Genomic DNA, 21,848 nt, shown 5'->3' with positions numbered 1-21,848 from the left:
GAACCATGACGAGCGGTTCTGGAGGAGACCCCCGGCAGGACCCCCCAGCTCTCTGTCCTGCCTGGGTTTTGTAACGCGTTCCCTGCACGCTTGACCTGCTGCCTTCAGCTCCTCTTCTCATCTGTGCACGGCTCTCAGCTGACCCCATCCCAACGCTCGAGCTGCTCCGCAACCTCAGAAATGAAGCTCTGGTTGCAACATCCAGCAATTCTCATCTCTGATTTATCTTTTTTTTTGTTTGTTTTTCACATGCCTCTCTATTCACAGCCACAACCACCTTGCCCATCCCCATCACGATGCTGACATCCCACCGCACAGGGATGAATTTATTCCTGCAAACCCTCTGCACATTTACTGTCCAACACAGAAAGGGACGCTGGAGTTTTAGCTCTACTGCACCAGAGAAGCGTAGCAACAGGACATGGGGTGACTGCTTCAAACTGAAAGAAGGTAGATTTAGATTAGAGATGATAATTGTTGGCCCTGAGGGTGGTGAGAGCCTGGCCCAGGTTTGCCAGAGAGGTGGTGGATGAAGCATCCCTGGAGACATCCCAGGCCAGGCTGGACGGGGCTCTGAGCAACCTGAGCTGGTGCAGATGTCCCTGCTCATGGCAGGGGGGGCACTGGGGGAGCTGGGAAGGTCCTTCAACCCAAACCCTTCTGCAATAAGATGAAAACCTATTTCTCCTCTTATGCAATATAGTGTGTCAACAAATTGGTGTTCAGACCTTTTTAGGCCCCTCGCGCCCCACTGACCTCAACCGCTCGCTCACAGCCGGCCAAGCACAGTGGGAACCTCCTCGGTACCGGCTTCGTGGGCCCCATCGGAGCATGTGAGCTCACAAAAGGGTGCAGGGTTCAGACGGGAGCAGCTCCCTCGGCTCCTCCAGCCCACAGCCTCTCTAGATATGGTGTGAACTGTGGGGTTGTCCTGTGCAGGGACAGGAGTTGGACTCGATGATCTTGGTGGGTCCTTCCAACTCAGGACATTCTGTGATTCTTTGGGCTTAAAAGCGAACTTCATGAAAACCAGAAAATATTGCCCTTGCTGTCTGCAACTTAGAATGAGTTTAAGTTAAAAACATGGGTTTCAAGTTTCACTGATGCGCAGAGAATAAATTTTAAAATCTAATCAAAGGAAAAAACAAAAAAAGTCACTCGGATTTCTCGAAATCAGCTAAGGCAAGTTGACCAGTAAAAACTCCTTCATTACAAACCCAAAAAGAGCCACAAGCAGCTTCTATCCACTGAAAAGGAATTTCTTGAGAAAGTTTACAAATATCCAGCAGAAGCATCATTTAAGACCCAATAAAGAATTGTTCTTTATAAGACAGATGTACACACACACATATTTACAAATTTGAAGTATTTGATGATTTATGATGCCCTAGAAAATTTGAATAACTGGCAGATTCATTTGGATCCATTTCTCAGGTTAGAGACGGTGCTGTATCTTTAATAAAAGCTTCACTTTATTCAAGTGTTTATCAGGAGATATACAATGCGACTGCAACTAAAAATACGTTAGAATATAAATCCCAGGTAAGCTCTTCAACTGGAGGCTGTACCAACATGACCCCTCTGAAAAATGCACCACACTTGAGACTCGGGCCGGCAGCAATTGCAACCACCACAGCTAGTTTTCAAAGTACAATTCTCTAAAAATGCTGGATGAGCAGTTTGCAATTGTTGTTGTTGGGGCTTTTTAAGATTTGTTCTTTGTTTTTAAACCACTAAGCTGACAGCAGCCTTTGCAAAATTGACATTTAATACCAACCCAGCGTAATCAGCTGGAAAGCTGTGAAATTCTGACAAGTCGCACACACCCTGGCAGAGCTCTGGATCTAATTTTACACTTGTTTGATTGAGAACAAGACAACGTGACACACCTGAGCAGCCCATTTGGATGGTAAGAGGTGGTGCAGACTGCAAGCAGGATGCTGGGATTTATTGTTCCATCAGACCGCAGTAAACGCAGCCCCGTCTACTCCGTGCATTATGTGCCTTAAGAAGCAGAGTGCTCAGGCACATGCTGTCGAAGTTAAAGGTTACACATGTGCAGCAGATGTGTCGCAGTCAAAATGCAAAGAGAAAGGCTGGAAATGAAACGCATCCATTAAAAGAGACGGCTGCCAGCTCCCGTAAGGGCCTGCTGATAAAAAGAAATTAAAATTAAGGGGGAGAGGGAGGCGATTTAGAGGAGGTGCCAGAAAACACGTCTCGGCTGAGCAGCAGCACCTGAACCAGCCGGGATTCCCGAGGAGCTGCGCGAGGGTCAGGCCGTAGCAGACAGGAAAGGCACAAACCAGCCTCTGAATTCCTTCTCACACTGGAAACGAGCAGCTGGTGGGACGGGGTGCCCAGGGCAGCGCTGGGGACGAGGGGACGCAACAGGGAGCAGCAGCTCAGCAACCTCCAGACAAGGCAGCTATTTACAACCTGCCCTTCCTGGGCATGCAGGATGACCTGCTTCTAATCATTAAACACATTTTGTGCCCAGAACACACCACAGTTTGATTAAGATGAGAAATGTCAAGTAAGCCACAATACTAAATATAAAGTTTTGGGTTTTTTTCCCCCTTAAATGCAGCATCTCTCAGCAGAAGGAACTGCAGCTGACTGCTCTGCACCCTGGGCACAGCCAGGGAAATAACGAGGAAATAAAGCAATCCGAGAGAAATTCTGCTTGTTATATAGAATCTACATACAGCTTTGATACCAAAATGTATCAAATTTTCCCTGGAGCACTTGCTGACAGAATGATTGATTCTTGGGATGCGTACACAAAACTCATGCTGGCCGAACATTCCCTCTCCGCACCGTGTCCCCGTCCCTCGGGCAGGCACAGCGATGGGGACACCCCGCTCCATACACCTGCGGCGCAGGTAAAACACCACAGGGCACTGTCATCTCCACCTGAAGCTCAGCGGTTATTTGCAGACATGGAAATGCTGGCAGCATCAGGCAGTATTCGAACCAGGAGCTGCCAGAGATAAGTAATCCCATTTAATCCCACCTCGGCCAGCCCGTCATCTGCTCCCGCTCGCCGCCCACACCAGCTCCGTGCCCCCTTTTGCCATTTTGAGTGCGCAGGAGCCGCCTCCAGCTTGGGGAGGGAAGGTGACGTTTGCAAACCACGATCTGCTGCCCCAGCTCCGCGCTGCACTCCTTTCCCATGCCCTTTGTCTGGTTTATTTGAGCATAAACTCATTAGGGAAATGAACGGCATGGCTTGTACAAACTAAGGGAAAGAGCTTAATGTACCAGTGAGGTAGGACGGGGCCTCAGGGCACTGCTGATACCCGCTCAATAGCAGTGACACAGCTCGCTCCCTCCTTTCCTTCTCTTTGAACTCCCCAGGGAGCCCCCAGCCCCACACCCCATCCTGCCCCAGCACCCCCCAGCTTTCTGCTTGAGGCTTTTGAACCCCAAAAGTGCTCTGGGTGCCCCAGGACCAAGCAGTCCAAGCCCTGTATGACACAGCCCAGCTGGGGCTGCTCCAAGCAAAGCATCCAGCCAACGGAGCCCCAGCGCCGCGAGGGGCTGCCGCGAAGGCGGGATTCCGCAGGAAAGGCACCTACCAGCCTATTCGATTTTTGTTTTGCTGCTTCAGAAATAAATCTGTTTATCCCAGCTCAGGAGGCAGGGCAGAAGCGTTGCTCCCCCAGCTGCGGGGCCAGTAACGCATCTGGGGCACAGCCCCCTTGTCCTGGAGCAGCCCCTTCATTGGGGGCCACGTTGCTGAGCCAGGACATACCACGCTCAAATGTTTCCTTGACAACTCCCCAGAAAAGCACTTCCAGCACGGAAGCCCAATTACAGTGAGGAACGAGCAGGACAAGACCAGGGAAATGAAATTTAAAAAGAACTGATTTGCTTTCTTGTCTCAGATCAGCTGCGTGTAGGAATAAAGGACAATTTCGGAGCGCCTCGCCTGAGCCGTGTGACACAGCTGACAAAAAAGAAAAACAAAAATCTCATCAAGAGGAGCACACAATAGCTGACACGCAGCAGCGGAAGAGGCTGCAGCCGTTCGGCTCCACGTTCAACTCTGTAATTATGCAATCCGGTGGGACGCTCCGGCGAACATCTGCTCGATGGGAAAGGTGCAGTCTTATCTGCACACAGTGTTCCTGCTCCCTTCCACCCCGCCGGTCACCGGGCTGGGCAGTGGAACAACACACACTCCCCGGCACGTCCCAGCGTCTCCCCCTGCCCACGGGCAGTGCAGGCAGACGGGCAAGACGCTCCCAAGGTCAATGGCGCAGGGACGCCAGCCTCTTCCCAGCCCCAGGCTTCTCTCTTTATTACAACCTGCACAGGATTCACAGCAAAGCTTGATTAGGATTAATTAGAGGCAGCAAACACTGCAAGCAGGAAGCGTAACCTCTCCAGGCCAGAACCAGCTCTCTGAACCCGTGACGACATCCAGCACGGTGGCACCATGTAAAACCACGACGCCCATTTACAGTGAGGGCATAAAAGGCTGAATGGCTTTGAAGTCACGTTCCTCACAATCAGCCAGATCTAGAGCAACATCCAGGCGCCCCTTACCTTTGCTCAGGGGTAGGATGAGCTTCACATCCCCTACCAGTGGGTCCCAAACCACCAACACCGCTCACCGGAGCGTCTCCTGCCTGTGTGGAGAGCTGTAGTTCAGCAGCGAGAACACTGATAACCTCTTGTTGCCTTTCTAGTCATGCCACAAAAACCATCAGGGACCTGCATGTAGTGCGTGACCCCAGGCAGCCCTTGGGACTCGTTGTGTGTGTTCAGATGGAGTTTTCAGCTGCCACAAGGCCCCAGAGAGTCATTTCCCAACCCCAGGTCAGCGTAGGAAGGCCAGCTTTGCAAAGGCCTGGTCTGGAATTCACTTCCCTCCTTTGTTTTGTGAGCATTGCCATCTCCCCACCCGCAGGCTCCTGCCCAGATGCAGGATTCAGCAGTGTCCTACCTGCTGCTCAGCAGCATCCTCCATCCTGCTCTTCTCCAAGTGCCACTAACAAATGGGGAGAAGCACAAGCTGCCTAATCCGAGGTTACACCCCGCTTGCCAGAGCCAGAGCAGCGATTCTGCCCCAAACACACCGAGTTTGCAGTGTGGTACGGCTCGGTGCTTTAGCTGCACGAGGCTTAACGGCAGAGCTCAGCAGCTCTCGGCCAGGTAGGGATTAGCGCTGCTGAAGGTTCTTCACCATCTGCCCTTTGCAACTCGCCATCTCTGCGAGGACACCTGCAAGGCTGGTACCGGGCACGGGACAGGGAATCAGGGGCTGCAGAAAGGATAACTTCACTGTGGCCCACACCAAAAGTCCTTAAGCACAGGGTATCGTCAGGGAGAGGGCCCAACTCCTTCGGCGAGCGAGCAGGCGGTGCCTTTGCACAACATCAGCTCTGCTCCCTTTACGATGCCGCTTCTCTGGGTGTCCCTCTGAAGGATCTCAACCTGCCTTGGCAGAGCACTGGCAAGTCAAAGACATCGGCCAAGCTGCTTGTAGGAGCAGCACACAGATGCAGAGAGCGGCAGATTGCAGGCTACGTGAGACAGCGACAAACCGTCCCCTGGATTTGATCCTCAGCCCTTTCCCACAGAAGCTCTGCAGCTAAACCACGTCGGCAGCTCCAACCCAGGAGGGCCGGGTCACATTGTTTATCGCTTCCACCATTTCAAAGTGTCTTCCCATAGATGTTACTTGACAGAGGGCTTACTTGCCCGGCTCATTCACAGTCAAGAATTATTCTCAGACTAAATTACATTTAAAATATAAGAACACAACTCAAGAAAGATACCCAGCTCCCCAAATTTTCCATTTTCTGGCCTTCTAAAAGATGTGTTGAAGTCCAGTTACTACAGTCACAGCAGGTGAAGGAATCTACCCGAAGTTTCACGATAACCACCTAGCACAGCACCAGGATACATAGAAGTTACCACAGCAAGCGCAGTTTTAAAACTGTGGGAGCTCAGCGAACTCCCAAGGGGAACCAGTAGTTTTGTCTGCAGAGCACCCTTCACCAGTCATCCTTGAGATGCACCTGGATTTTTAACGAGTGGGGTATTTCCTGATTTACTCCGTAGCCAAAGCTGCTCGGCTAAATCCTCTAAGATTTAATTCCACTCTTGCTAATGTCGCTTGACAGAGATTTTCTCAGGGGTGCTCAAACACTGAAGACTTGAAAGGGGATTTCAGAACGGGGTTGCGTACAACATGCGTCACTGGATATAAAGTCCTTTTGCGAGTCTGCTCGCACCAGGTTGAGTAAACTCCACTCCACCAACCACTTCTAGGTTGCCACGGGTGCTGCTGACAACACCGCAACACGCACACGTACGAACAGATCTGCACCGCAACACCGAGGACAGGACCTGGGGCTGAGGGACACCTGTAACTTCTACCTGTTTGAAGAACAGACGGCAAGGCGAAAGCATCGGGTTGAATTTCTGGACCTGCTTTTAGAACATGGGTCTGTGGTACAGCCCCTCAAGGAGCACGACTTCTACGCAATTCAGACGTAGTTTTCCAGGTCCCACTAAAGACATGCAGTTAAAAAGACATGATAGGGAAAGCGGACCATCTTTGTTCAAGAGACCTACTTGTAAATCAACTGAAGCTTTTGCTGCTGTAATGACTAGAAATTCAAGCTCTCCAGCTGCGTGCGTGTCTCACCTGAGCTCATAAGGCACCAAGCGACCAGACATTTCTTGGCCTCATTCGGAATGAACCGCCCCAGCTCACAGGTGGCAGAACATCAGGTCTGGCTGCGACGTGCTGCTCCCGTCCGCGTGTTCACTGCCCTCGCCACAGCGCCCACCGCCAGATTCCACACAGCACATCCAAACCCTATGGCAGCTACGGTGGGGCCAGCCAGCTCTTCAGGAGCAAACTCCGTTTAATCTTAGAATCATAGAATAGATAGAACAGTTTGTGTTGAAGGGCCCTTCCCAGCTCCCCCAGTGCCCCCCTGCCATGAGCAGGGACATCTGCACCAGCTCAGGTTGCTCAGAGCCCCGTCCAGCCTGGCCTGGGATGTCTCCAGGGATAGTTCATCCACCACCTCTCTGGCCAACCTGGGCCAGGCTCTCACCACCCTCAGGGGCAACAATTTCTTCCTCATGTCTGGCCTGAATCTCCCTCCTTTAGTTTAAACCATCATCCCTTGTCCTATCACAACAGGCCCTGCTCAAAAGTCTCTCCTCATCTTTCTTATCGGCGCCTTTTAAGTCCGGAAAGGCCGCAATAAGGTCTCCCTGGAGCTTCTCTTCTCCAGGCTGAACACCCTCAAGTCTCAGTCTGTCCTCCCAGCACAGGCTGGTGCTGCTCATGGGGCCCAGGGAGCTGGGAAGGCGATAAAGGAGCTGCCCTGTCACTTATTAGCTCCATCCGAGGTACTGCAAATCCTTTCCTCCAGACGGATCCTGTCCCTCCCTGACGTGCCAACACCTCCTCTCCCCCAGCCTGAGGAGGGGTTCCCGGGAGGGGTCCCAAACCTCCAGCCCCTCCAGCAAGGAGCAGCTCCAGCCAGACCACATACCCGTGTTAGGAGACTGAGGAAGGACCTTTAGGGCAAAAGCTGTGGCCACAAGGCATGGGGACCTGCAGGTGGGAATAAATTTAAATTATTGCTCACCACCATGTTCTTTTCCCACCAGCCTTGTTAAAGCCACTCTTTGCGACTAGAATGTTTCGGTCGGATGCTCCTGCTCTGCCCTAACAAAAGTCCCTGAACAGATGGAACAAAAGTTACAGCAGAACAAACTCAAAAGATGAAGTTTGCAGCCAAATTCATAACTCAAAGTTCCAGCAAGTAGCCTCTTCTCTCCCTGGGATCCCGGCTGTAGCACGGCAGCCAGTGACTGCGCCACCAGCTGAAAGTACATTAACTAAAAAATAATGAAGTTTTTAACAACAATTCTAGAGCTCTTGGGAGGAAATACAAACAGGTGAGACACACGTAGATGGCAGGAGGAGATGAGCTGGTGCCTGTGCTGGGCTGCAAGGTGCGTCAGCAACATTACACTGATGACGATGGACGACCCGCTCCCGCACCGGGGACCAGGAGCTGCAGGACACTGGCCACTTGCTCAAAAGGCAGGTCAGTAAAGCAGCTTCTAGAGCCCAGCCTGGAGGATTTTCACTCGGAGGCTGAGTCAGGTGTTTATTACTTCTATCGAACCAAGTGCAGCTATGTCTATTTATTTACTCATCTGGGAACAAGCTTTGCTCCAAGTATGTGTCCAAACTAAAGATGCGAAAGAACAAAGAGCAAAATCCAAAAAAGCACTTGGGCTCCCCAAGTGCTGCACAAGCAGAACTGAGGCACTGGTTACCCCAAACTCCCAGGGGCTGAGGACACTCCTGATTTCTGGCACTATTTTCCCAGTTCAGCCACAATTCCCCGTGCAAGCAGCAGCTCGGTTTGGGATTCACAAGAACAGAGAGCACGGTCATTGCTGAGTTGTTCACCGGGCAAGTGTTACGCTTACCCTTTGTATCCCATCCTTGCACGGGATATAGGAGCGGACGAGGTCTTTCCAAGGTGATTTTGTGGTTTCTAGGACATGTTTGACAGCAGATCGTTATTAGGAGGAAAAAAAACCCAAGTGAGTGTGGAGCTGAACCCCAGCCAGCCGGGCCAGCGCTTCTCCCAGCTCCAGGGCTGTGGGTTTCAGAGCTGCTTTAATGAAAGGCATTCGTTAAACACAGAGAGCTACAACTGGAGACATCGGGCTGCAAAGACAAGCGAGCGTCTCAGGAAGAGCCCAGGCTGGCTGGACACACGGCTCATACACGTGCGTCGAGGTGCAACTGGGAACAACTTCTGGGCTCACAGGTCCTAAAACAGAGTCTTGAACCATCAACAACTTAACTCCTGAACCTCCTCAGGGCTTTATTCAACAAGGAAAATCTGCGGATGCCCTATGAAGAACAGGTATAGAATAAAGTAAGGTTAGATTACGGTTGGACTCAATCCTGAGAGTCTCTTCCAACTGAAATGATTCTATGAGTCTGCGATAATACAAGACAGCAGCATCTAGTGAACTTCAGTCTACCATTTCTGAACTACAAAGAAGAATCTCACAGGATCTTTAATACTGTTTGCTAAGACTTCAATGAAACCAGAAATTCAGTAGTTCCCCTGAACCACAACACTATGAGGCTGGACTAGCCAAACTCACGCTGCTGCCGGCTGGCGAAGGAGCGGGGGGACGGCACCATCAGCTGCTGCGTTTGCAGAGAAAGAGAAACCACGGCCAGGCACACACACGTCACACGTGCCCTCCGAAAAGCATCTCCAGAAGGACAACCCAGCCCCTCGCTCAGGTGTCCCCTCCCAGCCGCGCCGGCAGCCGCCATCTCTCTGGTTTGTGACGTGTGTTGTGGGCTGGAAGAGACACAAGTATGCGGTACCGCTGGCCAAAAGACACACAACAGCTCTCGAGGGGGAATATACGATACACGGGCCTGACATAGGAGCTCCCGTCGCTTAAACTCTACATTTCCTGGCTCCCAACGCAGTGATCTTCTTCCAGGCCAGATGGCTGAAGCCGCCACGCAGCGCGGCTCCCGCGGCCTCACCGGTGAGGCCAGGGAGGTTTTTAACGAACGAGTTATTTTTACAAATCACGGCAACATGGAAGTCAGAAGGGTTAGAGCAGCTGGGCACTGACGGCTTTCCAGGGGAAGAGGAAAAGGCAGGTGTGAGGAAGCAGAACCCTGGACCTGGGCGCGCTCTGCAGCTCTGCATGGGGCGAAACTTCTCGGCTTCCTCTTCACCAAAACGGGTGCGTCAGTTTTGCCAGAACTTAAAAGCCAACCATAAGGCAAAGGATGTTTGGAGACCACTATCTGGGCAAGTCAAAGTAACCAAAAGGTGCCCTAACAGAAAACACTAGGAAACAAGCAGCACTTGCCACTCCTGTCAGTAACATATTCCCTGTTCCTTTAGGTGAGCAGCTGCCATTCAGGCCCATTTTATCCCTCCTTCCTGCAGGCCTTGGATTAAGTTATTTTCACCCCGACTCACCCTTACAGATTAAGTTGTTCTTCACCCCACCTCACAGGAAAACTTGCATTTAAATTTCATTTCTTCAGATACTGTAAAACCCCATCTCAATCCTCTTGGTTACAGTTTGCTCTTCCCGCTGATCACTTCCGGCCTTCTTGTACTCCTAGTTTTCAGTTTAGAAAAAAAGTTTCAAAATAAAACTAATGTTTGTGGTTTAAAACCTGGGGGTTGGGGAAGCCACAGCATCTCTCAGAGACCTGTTATAAATCTGAAATCTCGAACACCCCACGGAAGCTCACGCATTGCCATCCTACCAACACAAAACCAGAGCTTACCCACATTAATGAAGTTTCTCCCAAATTACCACGGAGTCCTGACAAGCAGCCCACTATCTGCATTTCACTTCAGGTCCCCAATTTAATACCAGCCTACAGTGGCCAGCTCTGCATCTGGGATATGACGGGCAACCCGGTTTATTATAGCAAAGTGAAACAGATAAGGCGGTTGCTGTCTTTAACTGAAATATAACTGTCCTGTCTGATGAAGTACACGGTCTTTCTGCTTTATTTTAAAGACAGACTCACATTTATCAGGACTTGGAGGCTTTCTGCAAGTGAAGACTGCAATTATCCATAAGAAATGCATTGGGCCGGTCCACAAAGCAGCTGCAGAAGCAATTAGCAGTTTCAGGATGTTCACTCCTTCAGTTTCTTATGTTCTTTAATATGCATTTTCTGGCATTATCAGTCTAGAAGCCTCTTTCTCAAAAGAGCGTCCTAGATAGTTAATCCAGCAGGACTCCTGCTTAACACTGAAATGAAAACAAACATCCAGCCCTCTGAGACTAAGGTGAAGAAAGACTGTCATCTTTCCTCTTCCATCAAAATTAATTTAAGCCTGAAGAGATGCTGGTTTGAGAAGTAGTATCCTGGAATTAAAAAAACACCCCGACAAAACAGTATGCATACCAAAAGCTACAAAATGCAGCACAATATGCGCCCCCTACAAAAGTCTCAATTATCTGGTAACACAAGTTAGAATAACATAAAAAAAAAAGTAGTAAATTAAGCAAAGGCAATTGTTAGCCTTCCAGATTTCAGTTCTGATCACTGAACAAACAGTCCTTCCCAACACAAAAATTATCCCACAACATGTGCTATTTAAACCCACAAATAATCACCACCTGTTAGGCCAAACTTAAAAACTTTGCCTTATTTCTGGATTCCGCCTAAGCAAGTGTTTGCCCTGTAACTGGAGAACACGTCATTTAATGTTGACAAGTACAGCTTCAAGGTGGTGTCATTTTCTGCTGCCTTTGTTCCAGCTTTGAAGTTCGGGACTGTTTTACATCTCCATAGTTTGCATTTCTGCCAGCAAATTCTATGCTATTTTGTACGCTGCCCCCATCAACACGCATCCAGACAGATGGCAAGAGCAGCACCAAACAAATACAGCAAGGAAAACTGTCATTTTTAAGACAACACCCATTTAAAAGTGACATTTAAAGAGCAGACAAGTGATTTCAGGTATCACATCTGCCCTCTCGGAGCGTGTAGGACTGATGGTGTTACCATCAGCGCAGGGATGCACACGCTGCAGCGGCTGCACCGACACAAACTGCGAAAGCAAGAAATGGGAGAGAGAACTGAGTTTCACATCAGCATCTAAATGGAGTGACTGAGTGCGGGAAGCGCCATCAGGCACCATTCAGGAAGGAGCATTCAGCTAGACGATGATTTTAGCCAGCTGCCTCCCTTTGAAAAATGCAGTCATGGACAATTTTGCCTTGGAAACCCCACAAAATTTGGTCCATCAGATGTGCAGAGAGACTATAGAAAGAAAACTACCGCAGCATCTTTGTCATCAGCTGCTGTATCCTGCCCACACTAGAGGCTTTGAAAATATTTTGCTTCCGCTACTGCCCAGGTCACAGAAAGTGCCAAACGTGACAAGCGAGCGTTAAGACGGGCAAATTTTCGCTGTTTCTTTATTTTTTAGAGTGGTTAGCAAAGTACATCAATTCTGCCTCTCCACCCGTTGACCAGCACAGCGAATGCCACCTGTGTCGCAAAGCCGGCAGGAACTTCAGTTGCCACAGCTCTGGGCTGGAAACTTGTGTTTCTAGGCCTTTTATACCAGCCTTTCTAGGCTTCGTACCAAGCCCAAAGGTTTTTCTTCAATCCCTCAGATCTGCAGGACCTCAAGTAAAATCAATGGACGTCAGAGACGGCACTTAACCGAAGTTGGGCTGCCAGAATCTGACTCACTTTGGACAAAGCGGTAACGAAACCGAGCAGGTTCCAAGAGCGGAAAATCAGCCGTGTCTCATCTCAGCGACCGTAACCCACCAGATCTTATCAACTGTGTCACCGCGGCAGGACGTACTGCTACTGGCGTTTCCATCGCTGATGCGCGTGATTTCACCCAATCTCTTAAAACTTGCCAACTACATAAAAATATTTCTGAAATATTTCTCACAAACCCTCTGGGAGCTGTACCAACGTGCCAACCAAAATTGCTCCCAATGCTCAAGTTGCTCAGATCAGTGCAAAGTGACCTTAATTCCCTGAGCTTGTCCAGCCATGAATGGAAAACGAAAATCCATAGGCAGCCCCTCTGAACTAAACTCTAACCAGTGAGGGCTGAAAGGACCAGCATCAGAAAGGTGTTTACACGGGTATTCACACAATAACTGCAGCAGCTCTGCAGCGGCGTTGCTGACCAGTTTGAACTGCAGAAAAACCAAGTAAATATCCAAGAACTTAGAGGATGCTGTTAACTTGCCCTCTAAACAAAATCAGTTTCCCCACACAAATCAGGAATTCCCCCCTAAAAAAAAAAAAGAAATTTGGAAGCCATTCATTTCATGCACAGAAACACTACTTCACTGTTGAAGAGATATTTTTTTTTTTTTTGGTAGGTAGGTGATAAACTAGTAGCAAAACCTACCAAGATCACAAAATGCTCCAAAGGTAGAAAGCGGCAAAGCGAAGGTTGTCCCACCTCCCTTCCACCCCACATGAAAGGGAGGAGGGAGAGCAGGTTAAGACAACCGACATTACTCCTGTTTTAAATATAAGGCAGCATTGCTCTTATTCTACCCACCTCATCCCTCCCCATCCTTCTTGCCCCACGTGGGGCTGAGCACGACGACACCCGCACAGGTGGAGAGCACCCAGCCTTACCCGGGGCGGCAGAAAATCAGTTTGTGCATCAAGCTTGAACTCAGGAGAGCCTGACTTCGCAAATGATGCTCCTTTAACGGAGATCACGTGCGTTTTTCATGTTAGTCCTCAAGTCCATCAGGTTGTGCTTCACCAGGCTCAGTGGCCATCGCAGCCACTGGAGATCTGGCCCTCAGCTTCCTTGGGGTGACGGAATATAAAGCAGCAACTGAGAATGACAAACTGCAAGAGGAAGAAAAAACTATACCCACCAATTTAAACAACATCTTGCCAGGCATCAAATGAAATGGCAAAATAATATTGAATAATTCTACTCTTGCAGAATCATAACCAGGTCACCAGCAGAGTCTGACGCAGTCCAGACACCCATTTTGAAGAGCAGCATCCCAACGTGGCCAGAGCTTGAGTTACATTAAGGACAGGTTTCCAACACCAGCCCTGCCAAACAACGGCATGAAATCAGCTACCCGGCCTCCAAAGCAGCAGATCTCTTTGCCTCCTATGGAAAAAAACATGAAACAGCTGGGGAATTACTTTGAATTACTAAATTCAGCAAAAGAGCAGGGACCCAACTGGCTCCCAGCCCAGCGCTCCCCTCCTCTGCGGCTGAGCCACCTTCCCCCGGGAGCTCAGTGCTGGCTGAGGTTGAATTGCTCCCATATCTTCCGGAGGAGAAATTTGGAGGCATCTATCATGGTACAGGAACACAGAGAATTTGAATTTGAAGAGTCAGTAGTTTGACAGCGCTTCATCAGTGAAATCTCCACCAAGTTTAAATGAAGAGTTATTAACCACTCTGACTACATGGACCCTCAAAGCACAGAGAAGTAATTCTGCAGGAGCCACCAAGCCCCATGTGAGAGCATCGCTCAGCAACAGCTCCTGCAGGCACCGCCGGGACCGCTGCAAATGCCGAAATCAGCAGCAGTAGAGCCATAGCAGCAGCAGTCGGAGCACGAGGCACAAGCTGAATTAAACATCATTCCCCTGCACGGCTGGGAGAGATTTAATGTTGCGCAGTAAAATGAAAAGCAGAGTTTGAGCTGCTTGGAGTTTGGCCGGTACCAAGCTCCCCGCCAGCCCATGTCACCAACGGTACTGTCCCAACAGCATGCTGCTACGTTTTAATGACTGCAAATGAGGCAAAGCTGCCCTCGTCTTGTAATCCATTAATTCCTCCCAGTTCAGGAGACTCAGCTGTTTCACACAGAACAAAGACACAAACTTGTTGCGTGTGGTGTTCCCATGCCCAGCTGATCTCCAGCCCTTTCAGAGGCAGCAGCGTATCTGCCCTCGTTGGTCTGGTGACAAACCCTGGCCCATGTCACCCCGTTTCCTCTGCTGGACCCACAAGCACCTCGTGCAGCTGGAGCAGCTCCCGGCGCGTTACCGAACACCGGCCCTTCCCCTCCAGACCGTCTGCAACCGTGGAGGTGCCAGAGAAGCAAACAGCCGGTGTCCAGCTTCTCTTTTCTCCCAGGAAGTCTTTCCCACCCTCTCCAATAGACAATTTCTGCAAAGAGAACATGCAGATTTTGCTAATTACAGAGGAGACGAGGACCGTGCCCCCTCGATGAGTGTGCAAAGCCTTTGCACTCCTCACACCAAATGCAAACCGTACAGGCAGCGATTTGACATTGCAAGGTTCACTTTCTGCAGCTCCAGATGTAATGGCTGCAAAGCCGTGCAATTATCCAGAGGGACAGCTCTTCTAACAGTAATTTGCCAGAGATGCAACTGTACAGAATATGCAATCTCCACGCTTAAAAAAAAAAAAAAAAATAAAATCACACTGCTATTCTTCAAATTCCAATTATTTCAGCCTGTTTCCATGTTACAGTAAATAAGATAACCCTTTTTCATTAGAAACCAACTCTCTTGTCATTTGCATTTTTTAAACAGAATTGGGGGAGAGCAGTGATTTTGCCACATTCAAAGAAAAGTGGAAGAGAAGCCAAGGGAGTAACTCACACAGTAAGAGACCCACAGACTCCTGGAGCTGCAAGATGATGAAACCAGTCATGGTTCCCAGTGACATCGGACGGGCCATGAACACTGGGGCAGCTGAACATGTTGAAGCCTCCAGATTTCCCCACGTGCTCTGACTCAGCCCGGGTTCCGCACCGCAAACCAGTGTGGAAACCCACACGTACGCTGGGGAAGCCACAAGAACACATGATGGAAGAAGACAACACTTAATTAGGGGTTGACAGCATTTTCTGTTTAAATATGTGGGTGAGAAGAGACAAAGTGACAGAAAAGCTGCTCCTATCACTTCAAGCTTTTTAATTACAGAAAATGTTTCCAAGAAAGTCCTGAGGTCAACTCGGCTACTGGCAACACTGCAACTCACACAAACAAGTGCCTGGGTGCTTAGGAACAGAGTATTTCAGAGACCTACCTAAAGAAGGAAAAACCCCAACATGACCATATTACTGTTGGCTCTTTGAGGGCTGTTCGGCGAGGCCGGGCTGCCCTTCAGGGTTACCCAGAGAGGAGCTGGAGAGCCCAGGAAAGGCAGCAGAGGCTTCTCCAGAAAGACAAAACTCACTTTGCACTGGTCGCCACTTCGGTTGTCTTACATGACCCTCTTCTTTCTTGTGCTTTCGTTGTTTCCTTTCAGCATTAAACAGCCTTTTGTTCCTAGTCCATTGGTAGGCAGCAAATGCAGAGAGGGTCCTAGCACCAGAGATTCTGCTTCGCCCAAGACTTATAGAAAAATTACAATATTTTGCTCCTTTGAGTTTCTGCATCAGCAAGATGGACTTAGAAATAGTGAAATACCACTCAGAGGTATTGCCCCAATAGTAGCTACTTATTGGGAACCCACATCAAACAACTAGGGCTTTGCACCCAAATAACGCTTTACAAATAGCTCCTGCCCAGTCCTACGGACGTGATCGCAGATGCCCGACATGACTAAGAAATTCTGTTCTTGGGCACATTCACGAGGCAGTCCAGCTTGCAGGCCTAGAAGGCAACGTCTTGGCAGATACCTGAAGGAAAGCGACAACTGGGTTATTAAACAAATTAAAGGGGACTATTGGAAATTTTGATTAGAGACCTGGAAAGACTTAATGGGAAACAACAAACTCCACTTAGGGCTTCTTCTACTGTTCTGCTGCCATTTACGCATTCAAACATACAGAGTCACAACTCTCCTTGCACGTGCATCTTCAAGAAAAGGAGGTGCCAAGGCCTCCGCTTTAAACTTTCCAGGGTCTGGAGACCACGCATGAAACCTGCAGCCTGCTCCAAAACTCACCGCTCCCACCAGCGCCCCGGGGACCGCACTACCCGGGGAGACACAGCCTGCTCCGGCTCCCCCTTTCCTGCAGCCACACTGCGATTGGGAGCATCTCCCGCCAGCAACACGACCAGCGCGTCCCCAGGATGATCCTGCCGAGGGTCCGTGACTGCCACCCAAATGCAGCCCACCCCTCCGTGCACAGGGAGCCAGCAAACGTTTACCCCTCCAGCTCCGCTGCTGACACTCCCCAGCGCGGTGCAAGAGATGCAACGGTTTCTGACTCGTGAGTCGCAAGTTCACGATGTTCACATAATGCCTGCGGTTCCCATATGCACAGAAGGGAACTGATCTGGTTTTGGTGAGGTCCCAGAAAGCATGCGAGTGCCACGTCCACACTGGGAGCGAAGCACCTGCCAGGCCTCTATAGATTAATCCTGGCCTACAGGAATATGCTTGGCAGCCTGAAAAGATGAACAGGAATAATCAAACGTGACCGAGATGAAAGCAGCATGTGAGAAGGGCTCTCCGAGGCTTTGCCAGGGTATCGCACAGATCTGTTTCTGGACCTGAGTGGCTGCGACTGAAAGCCGTGTTCACGAAGAAAGTGCTTTTCAAGCTGCAGCCACCTTATATGGGAATATCATATTTAATAAGATGGTGCATCTGGCGAGAGCTGATAATGGTCATGTCAGTGAATGACTCCAATAATCATTCCCAAATTATTTGCTGCTCACACTAAACCCGCTCGGGTCTCTCCCGAAGGATTCTTTCTGGAGACGCCCCGCCAGCTTCCCACGGGGACACGGCAGCGGCAGCTTCGCCAGCCGCAGATCCAGCAGCGGCGTAACAGGCTATTATATACAGGTCAATGCCAAATGCTAGTTAATGAAAATTAGATTAATCATTCTTCGTCCTAGGTTCTCAGGGATTCATTCTCCAGCCTGTCCTGATACCGATCCAGGAGGGCTGAGCATCCTTCAGCAGCACCCAGGACTCCCTGCTGTACAAATATTGCCTTTCACAGCTCCCAGGCCCCTGAATTCCAGCTTCCCTATTTGTTTCCAGCCAACTCACATCTTAAAGGATAATTAATTTACCAGAGCAGCCTGAATTCTATTTTCATTGCCTTCTTCCTTCCCTGCAGCTGAGCTGTGACTTATTGACTGTGAAGTAACTGTAGGGTCTGTAAAAGTTCAAGGCGCAGGGTGTTTTTCTGTCTGTTTTTGCCTGGCTGACTCCCTCTGTCATCATCTTCGCCAGCACCATTTCACAGGAAGGAGGCATGTGACATCCAACTAAGCTGTGAACCATAATCATGCTGGGGATGATGTTTACATTTGATTTTTCCTCAAGTTGATAAGCTCTCTCCAATTTCCCTCTTCATCACGTTGGTATGGATTGAACTGCCTGTGCCCCACGGGCTGGAATTCTTCTCTTATCTCTAATTTGCTCACTGAAAAAATTGCTTCCAGCAGCCCTTCAAAAGTCACTTCAAAGTTATCGTTGCAAAGAGGGAAGAGCTGCAATACCATTCTCCGGCTGTCGCAATCCACGCTGTCCTGGGCGATTTGCAGGTGGCCTCACCAGTGCCAGCAGCACACGGGGCACGGCTGGCGGGGCTGGGAGCTCTGCTTTGCCATCCCCAGCGCTGGCTACAGCGAGACAACTGTTGAATGGGAGCATGGATACTTGTAAAATCACTTCAGTTCCCTACAGCAGACGAATCAACCCCTGAAGAACATCTTGGAGGCTTCTGCCTGTAAATGCTAGGCACACTGCGACCCATAGAACAGGAGAGGCGAGAAACAAATAAGTCGGATATCAACCCTACTTCCCTGTCGGGCTGAGAATTTCCACCTTTGCAAGGAGACGGTGGAGACCAGCTCTGCTACCAGCTTTGTACCAACAGCTCTCCAAAAACTTGAGCCCCCTTGGATAAAAGGAGTTTCCGGACCCTGCCTCGAGGCTGCATCTTCACCCAATTGTTTCTGGGGCCAGGGCAGCCGGGCTGAACGATTCCGGAGCTCACCCGTCACCTGCACGTGGTCCCAGCAGCGCTGCCATGCCCAGCAAAGTCCTGACACCCCTGCGGGCCCCTCCCAGGATGAGAAGCTGCGCGTTCAGGGAGAAAGCACAGAAGCCACAGACACCCATCAGATTTCGAAACTCCCTTTTCAGCCACAGTGGTTACAACACTTTTAAAAACCTCAAATCTGGGTTCTCAGAAAGGGATGAATTGGGCCTGTGTGTTTACGCACGAGCCCAGCTGCTGGCACCAAATGGGGTTTTCTCCTCAAAGCACGTTACGAGCTCCCTTCAGAAGACTCTCCGTGCCTTAAGTCAACCTCCTGTCAAGGTTTCCCTGACTTTCAGCCCTACGCCTCCATCCAGTTTTATTCCTGTACCAGATAAACCAGCTCCCCTCTTGATATTTACTGAGTGCTTGGGGAAGGTCTTTGCTGACTCGACCCACAGTCTGGATTAACCCCATCGTGTCTGCTTAGTAAGAGTCCAGCACAGCCCCAGCCTCACTCTCTGGTAGAGAGCCGGCAGCAGACTTTGGCTACACTGGTAATTCTTCACCAACAGCACGAGCGCCACGGTGCGCAGCACAAGGCACGTATATAGGTAGTCATGAGCACTTCACCGCTGCTCCAAACAGCAGCAAAAGCACCAATGCTGTGCACGCTGAATTGGATTTGTTGCCATTGGCTTTGCAACAGTCAACAAAACAGGACGGTGTTCAGCACAAACCCCTTCTGCTGCCGGGTGCATCGCTCTGGCGCACGGTGTTCCCATCTGCTCCAAGGGGGGCCAGAGAGCACGTCACCCTGCTCTGCCGGCAGCGGTCCTGACCGAGGCCCCTGGCACAGCCCAGCCCCAGCCGTGCCTTTGCCTGCAGCCCACTGAGAGCCACCTCCAGTCCCCCCTGGTTTTGTTCTCTTCCAGAAAATGCTCATTAGCTGCCAAGCACCTTGTCCCCAGCCCTCCTGGGAGCTCCAGTTACAAGCGCGGCTGAGGCCGAGTGACACAATTTGGACTCTACCCAAGTGAGGAGTAAGCAACTTGACTCGAAAAAAATCAAAGCATCGGTGAGATTACTGGCTCCGTTTCATCTTTTTTACTATCAGCATAAGGTAAGACAGTCGACAGGTTCACAAATGCAGATTTACTTGCAACAGGTAGAGAAACACACACTGCCTGCTTAAACCCTCCAGAGACAGTCCCCACAGAGAACTTGTCTGGTCCTGAGCAACAACCCTCTGCCCTCCCCAAAAAGAGGAAAGGTGACAGAGAAATCAGAAGGATGAACACATCACAAGCTGTAGCACAGTGTGCTGGGAGCAGGCTCCCGAAAAAGGCATCGAGCAGTGTGTGGGGAGCACCAGGAGCAGCCTTGGGAAAGGCAACGTGCACCCAGGCAGCCCCGCCGACCTGAGGCAGACAGGCCAGAGGCGGCTCGGCACTGCCTAGATCTCCACACCTGACCAAAAATCACACGTTACATCCAGCCCCATTCAACACAGATCACATTTCTAAAATAATCACAGCTTCAGCTGGAATTTTGTTTTTAAAAGACCTAACGATCCCCATTTAAAGGCCTGAAGACAAGGAGATGCTTCACAACACAACCAAAACCCGGCCACCTTGTACAGGCTCTGAATAAACTTCAGGCTCAGAGCTTCGTGTCAGGCCCACGAAGGAACGTTGTCAACCCAACAACAGAGCGGGGTTGGATGATCACGCACAAAACTAAAGCCAGCAATGTTGAGGTTGTTAACGAACTATAAATTATTAGGCAGCAGAGGCGGGGGCTGGCGCACTTGCGCAGCCCCACGTCTCTGATCCTGCCGACCGAGGGACCCAAATCACTCGCTGTCGCTGCCGGCGGTGCTGCCAGGCTCGGGCAAAACGGCCTCAGGCTCGGGCTGGCCCCCGCCTCTGGAAACGGCCTCACCCGTCCAGCCGCTGCCGAGGGGAATCCGGGGCCGCCCGGGCCCCGCGGGAGGGAGCGACGGAGCCGCAGCAGCTGCCCGGCTGCCACAGCAGCACAGGACCCTCCACCCCCCGGGGAAGCGGCCCCTCCAGACCCCCCCGAGGGGCCCATCTCGGGACAGGAGCAGGGGGAGCGCGGCCCGGGGTCCCGCTCGCCAGCCGGGCACGGGGGGTCCTGCTGCCCGCGGGGAGCAGCCCCGGCGCGGGGCGGGCCGGCTCGTGCCCTGCGCGTTGCTCCGGTGGTCGCAGCCGCCCCTCCCCAGCAGGCGGCGGCCGGGACAGCCCGGGGGACGCGGGGCAGCCCCAGCCCGGCCGGGCAGCCCCCGGCGGTCCCGGGCCGAGGGGCGGAACCACTGAGGGTCCGCGGGGCCGGAGCGGCCGTTGGACGGGACCACGCGGTGTCCCGGGCGGGGGGGGGGGGGGGGGGGCGTGGACTGAACCACCCCGAGCCCCCCGGGGGATACAGGGCACAATGCTGGGGGAGGTACCACTCGGACCCCCCGGGGGGTGCAGTTGGGCTAAACCACTCCGGGGCCGGGAAGGGACAGCACACGGGGACACACATTGCGGGACACTCGGCAGGAGCAGCCCCTCGCGGGGACGGCGACACGCGGGGAAACACGCCGGGGAGCCCGGCCGAGGGTACCGGCCGCCCGGTGCTCGCAGCGCGTTACCTCCTGCCGCGTCCAGTCCCCCCACGCCGGCCTCCGGGGTGATGGCACCGGCACCCGCCACGGCCGAGCCTTCCGCCTCCTCGGGCACCTCCAGCTCCATGGCCACCGCGGGCAGGGCAGCCCCGGGGCAGGGCAGGCCCGCACCCGCCGCCGCGCTGCTCCCGGCTCCAGCCGCCGCCGCTGAGGAGACTGGGAACAGCGGGGACCATAGAGTGCGGGAGGTGCCGCGGCTAGACACGCCCCAGCAGCGCAAGGCGGAAAGGGCTGCGGCCAGCGCCGGAAGTAGGGTGGTCCTCTTCCGCCGGAGTTAGTCGCGGCTCGGGGCTTGGCTGTCGCGATAGCCCGCGGGCTGTGGGAGCGGGGTCGGGACGGGGCCCGCTCCCGGCTGGAAGGCGCGGGGAGAGGGACGGCGCCTCGCGCGCCATAGAGCGGCGAGAAGTAAAGCCGTTCCCTCCGCCCGCCGCGTCCTCTAGCGGGCGGGAGGCACCACGGGGCCGCGCGGGGGCGGTGCCTGCCGGTCGCCATGGCAGCGGGGGCGGGGCCGGCCGGGCCCGGGACCCGGAGCCGCGGGACCTGGCACCCCGGGCCTGGGCACCCCGGGCCTGGTCACCCCGGCGCGGCGGAGGCTCCGGTGTCCCCCGCGGGACCGGGGGCCCTCCCGGTGCCGGGCGCCGCTTCCCCGCCCTCCCCCTCGACGTGTCCACCGCGAACCGCGGAGCCTCCGGGCCGGGCCTGCCCC

General features: G+C 52.1%; 1 protein-coding gene across 5 annotated transcripts in view; it reads right to left on the bottom strand.

Moving 5' to 3' along the window:
- PIP5K1C (phosphatidylinositol-4-phosphate 5-kinase type 1 gamma) overlaps positions 1-21,326 on the bottom strand; it is a 49,534-nt gene extending 28,208 nt beyond the window's left edge. For 3 of the 5 annotated variants that reach the window (XR_010607663.1, XM_065652237.1, XM_065652236.1), the window contains exon 1: positions 21,110-21,304. Coding sequence is in view for 4 of the 5 variants with exons in the window: in XM_065652237.1 (XP_065508309.1) it covers positions 21,110-21,209 (100 nt within the window). In the remaining variant the exon portion in view is untranslated. Of the gene's footprint in view, positions 1-21,109 lie in introns of all 5 variants that reach the window. The other 2 variants (XM_065652239.1, XM_065652238.1) reach the window with 1 other exon arrangement.
- Positions 21,327-21,848: the final 522 nt, after the last annotated feature.

Source organism: Caloenas nicobarica, chromosome 27 (assembly GCF_036013445.1).
Source record: "Caloenas nicobarica isolate bCalNic1 chromosome 27, bCalNic1.hap1, whole genome shotgun sequence".
Lineage (NCBI taxonomy): Eukaryota > Metazoa > Chordata > Aves > Columbiformes > Columbidae > Caloenas > Caloenas nicobarica.
Note: the sequence above shows the minus strand (reverse complement) of the source record. Positions and strands in the feature narration are given on the sequence as shown.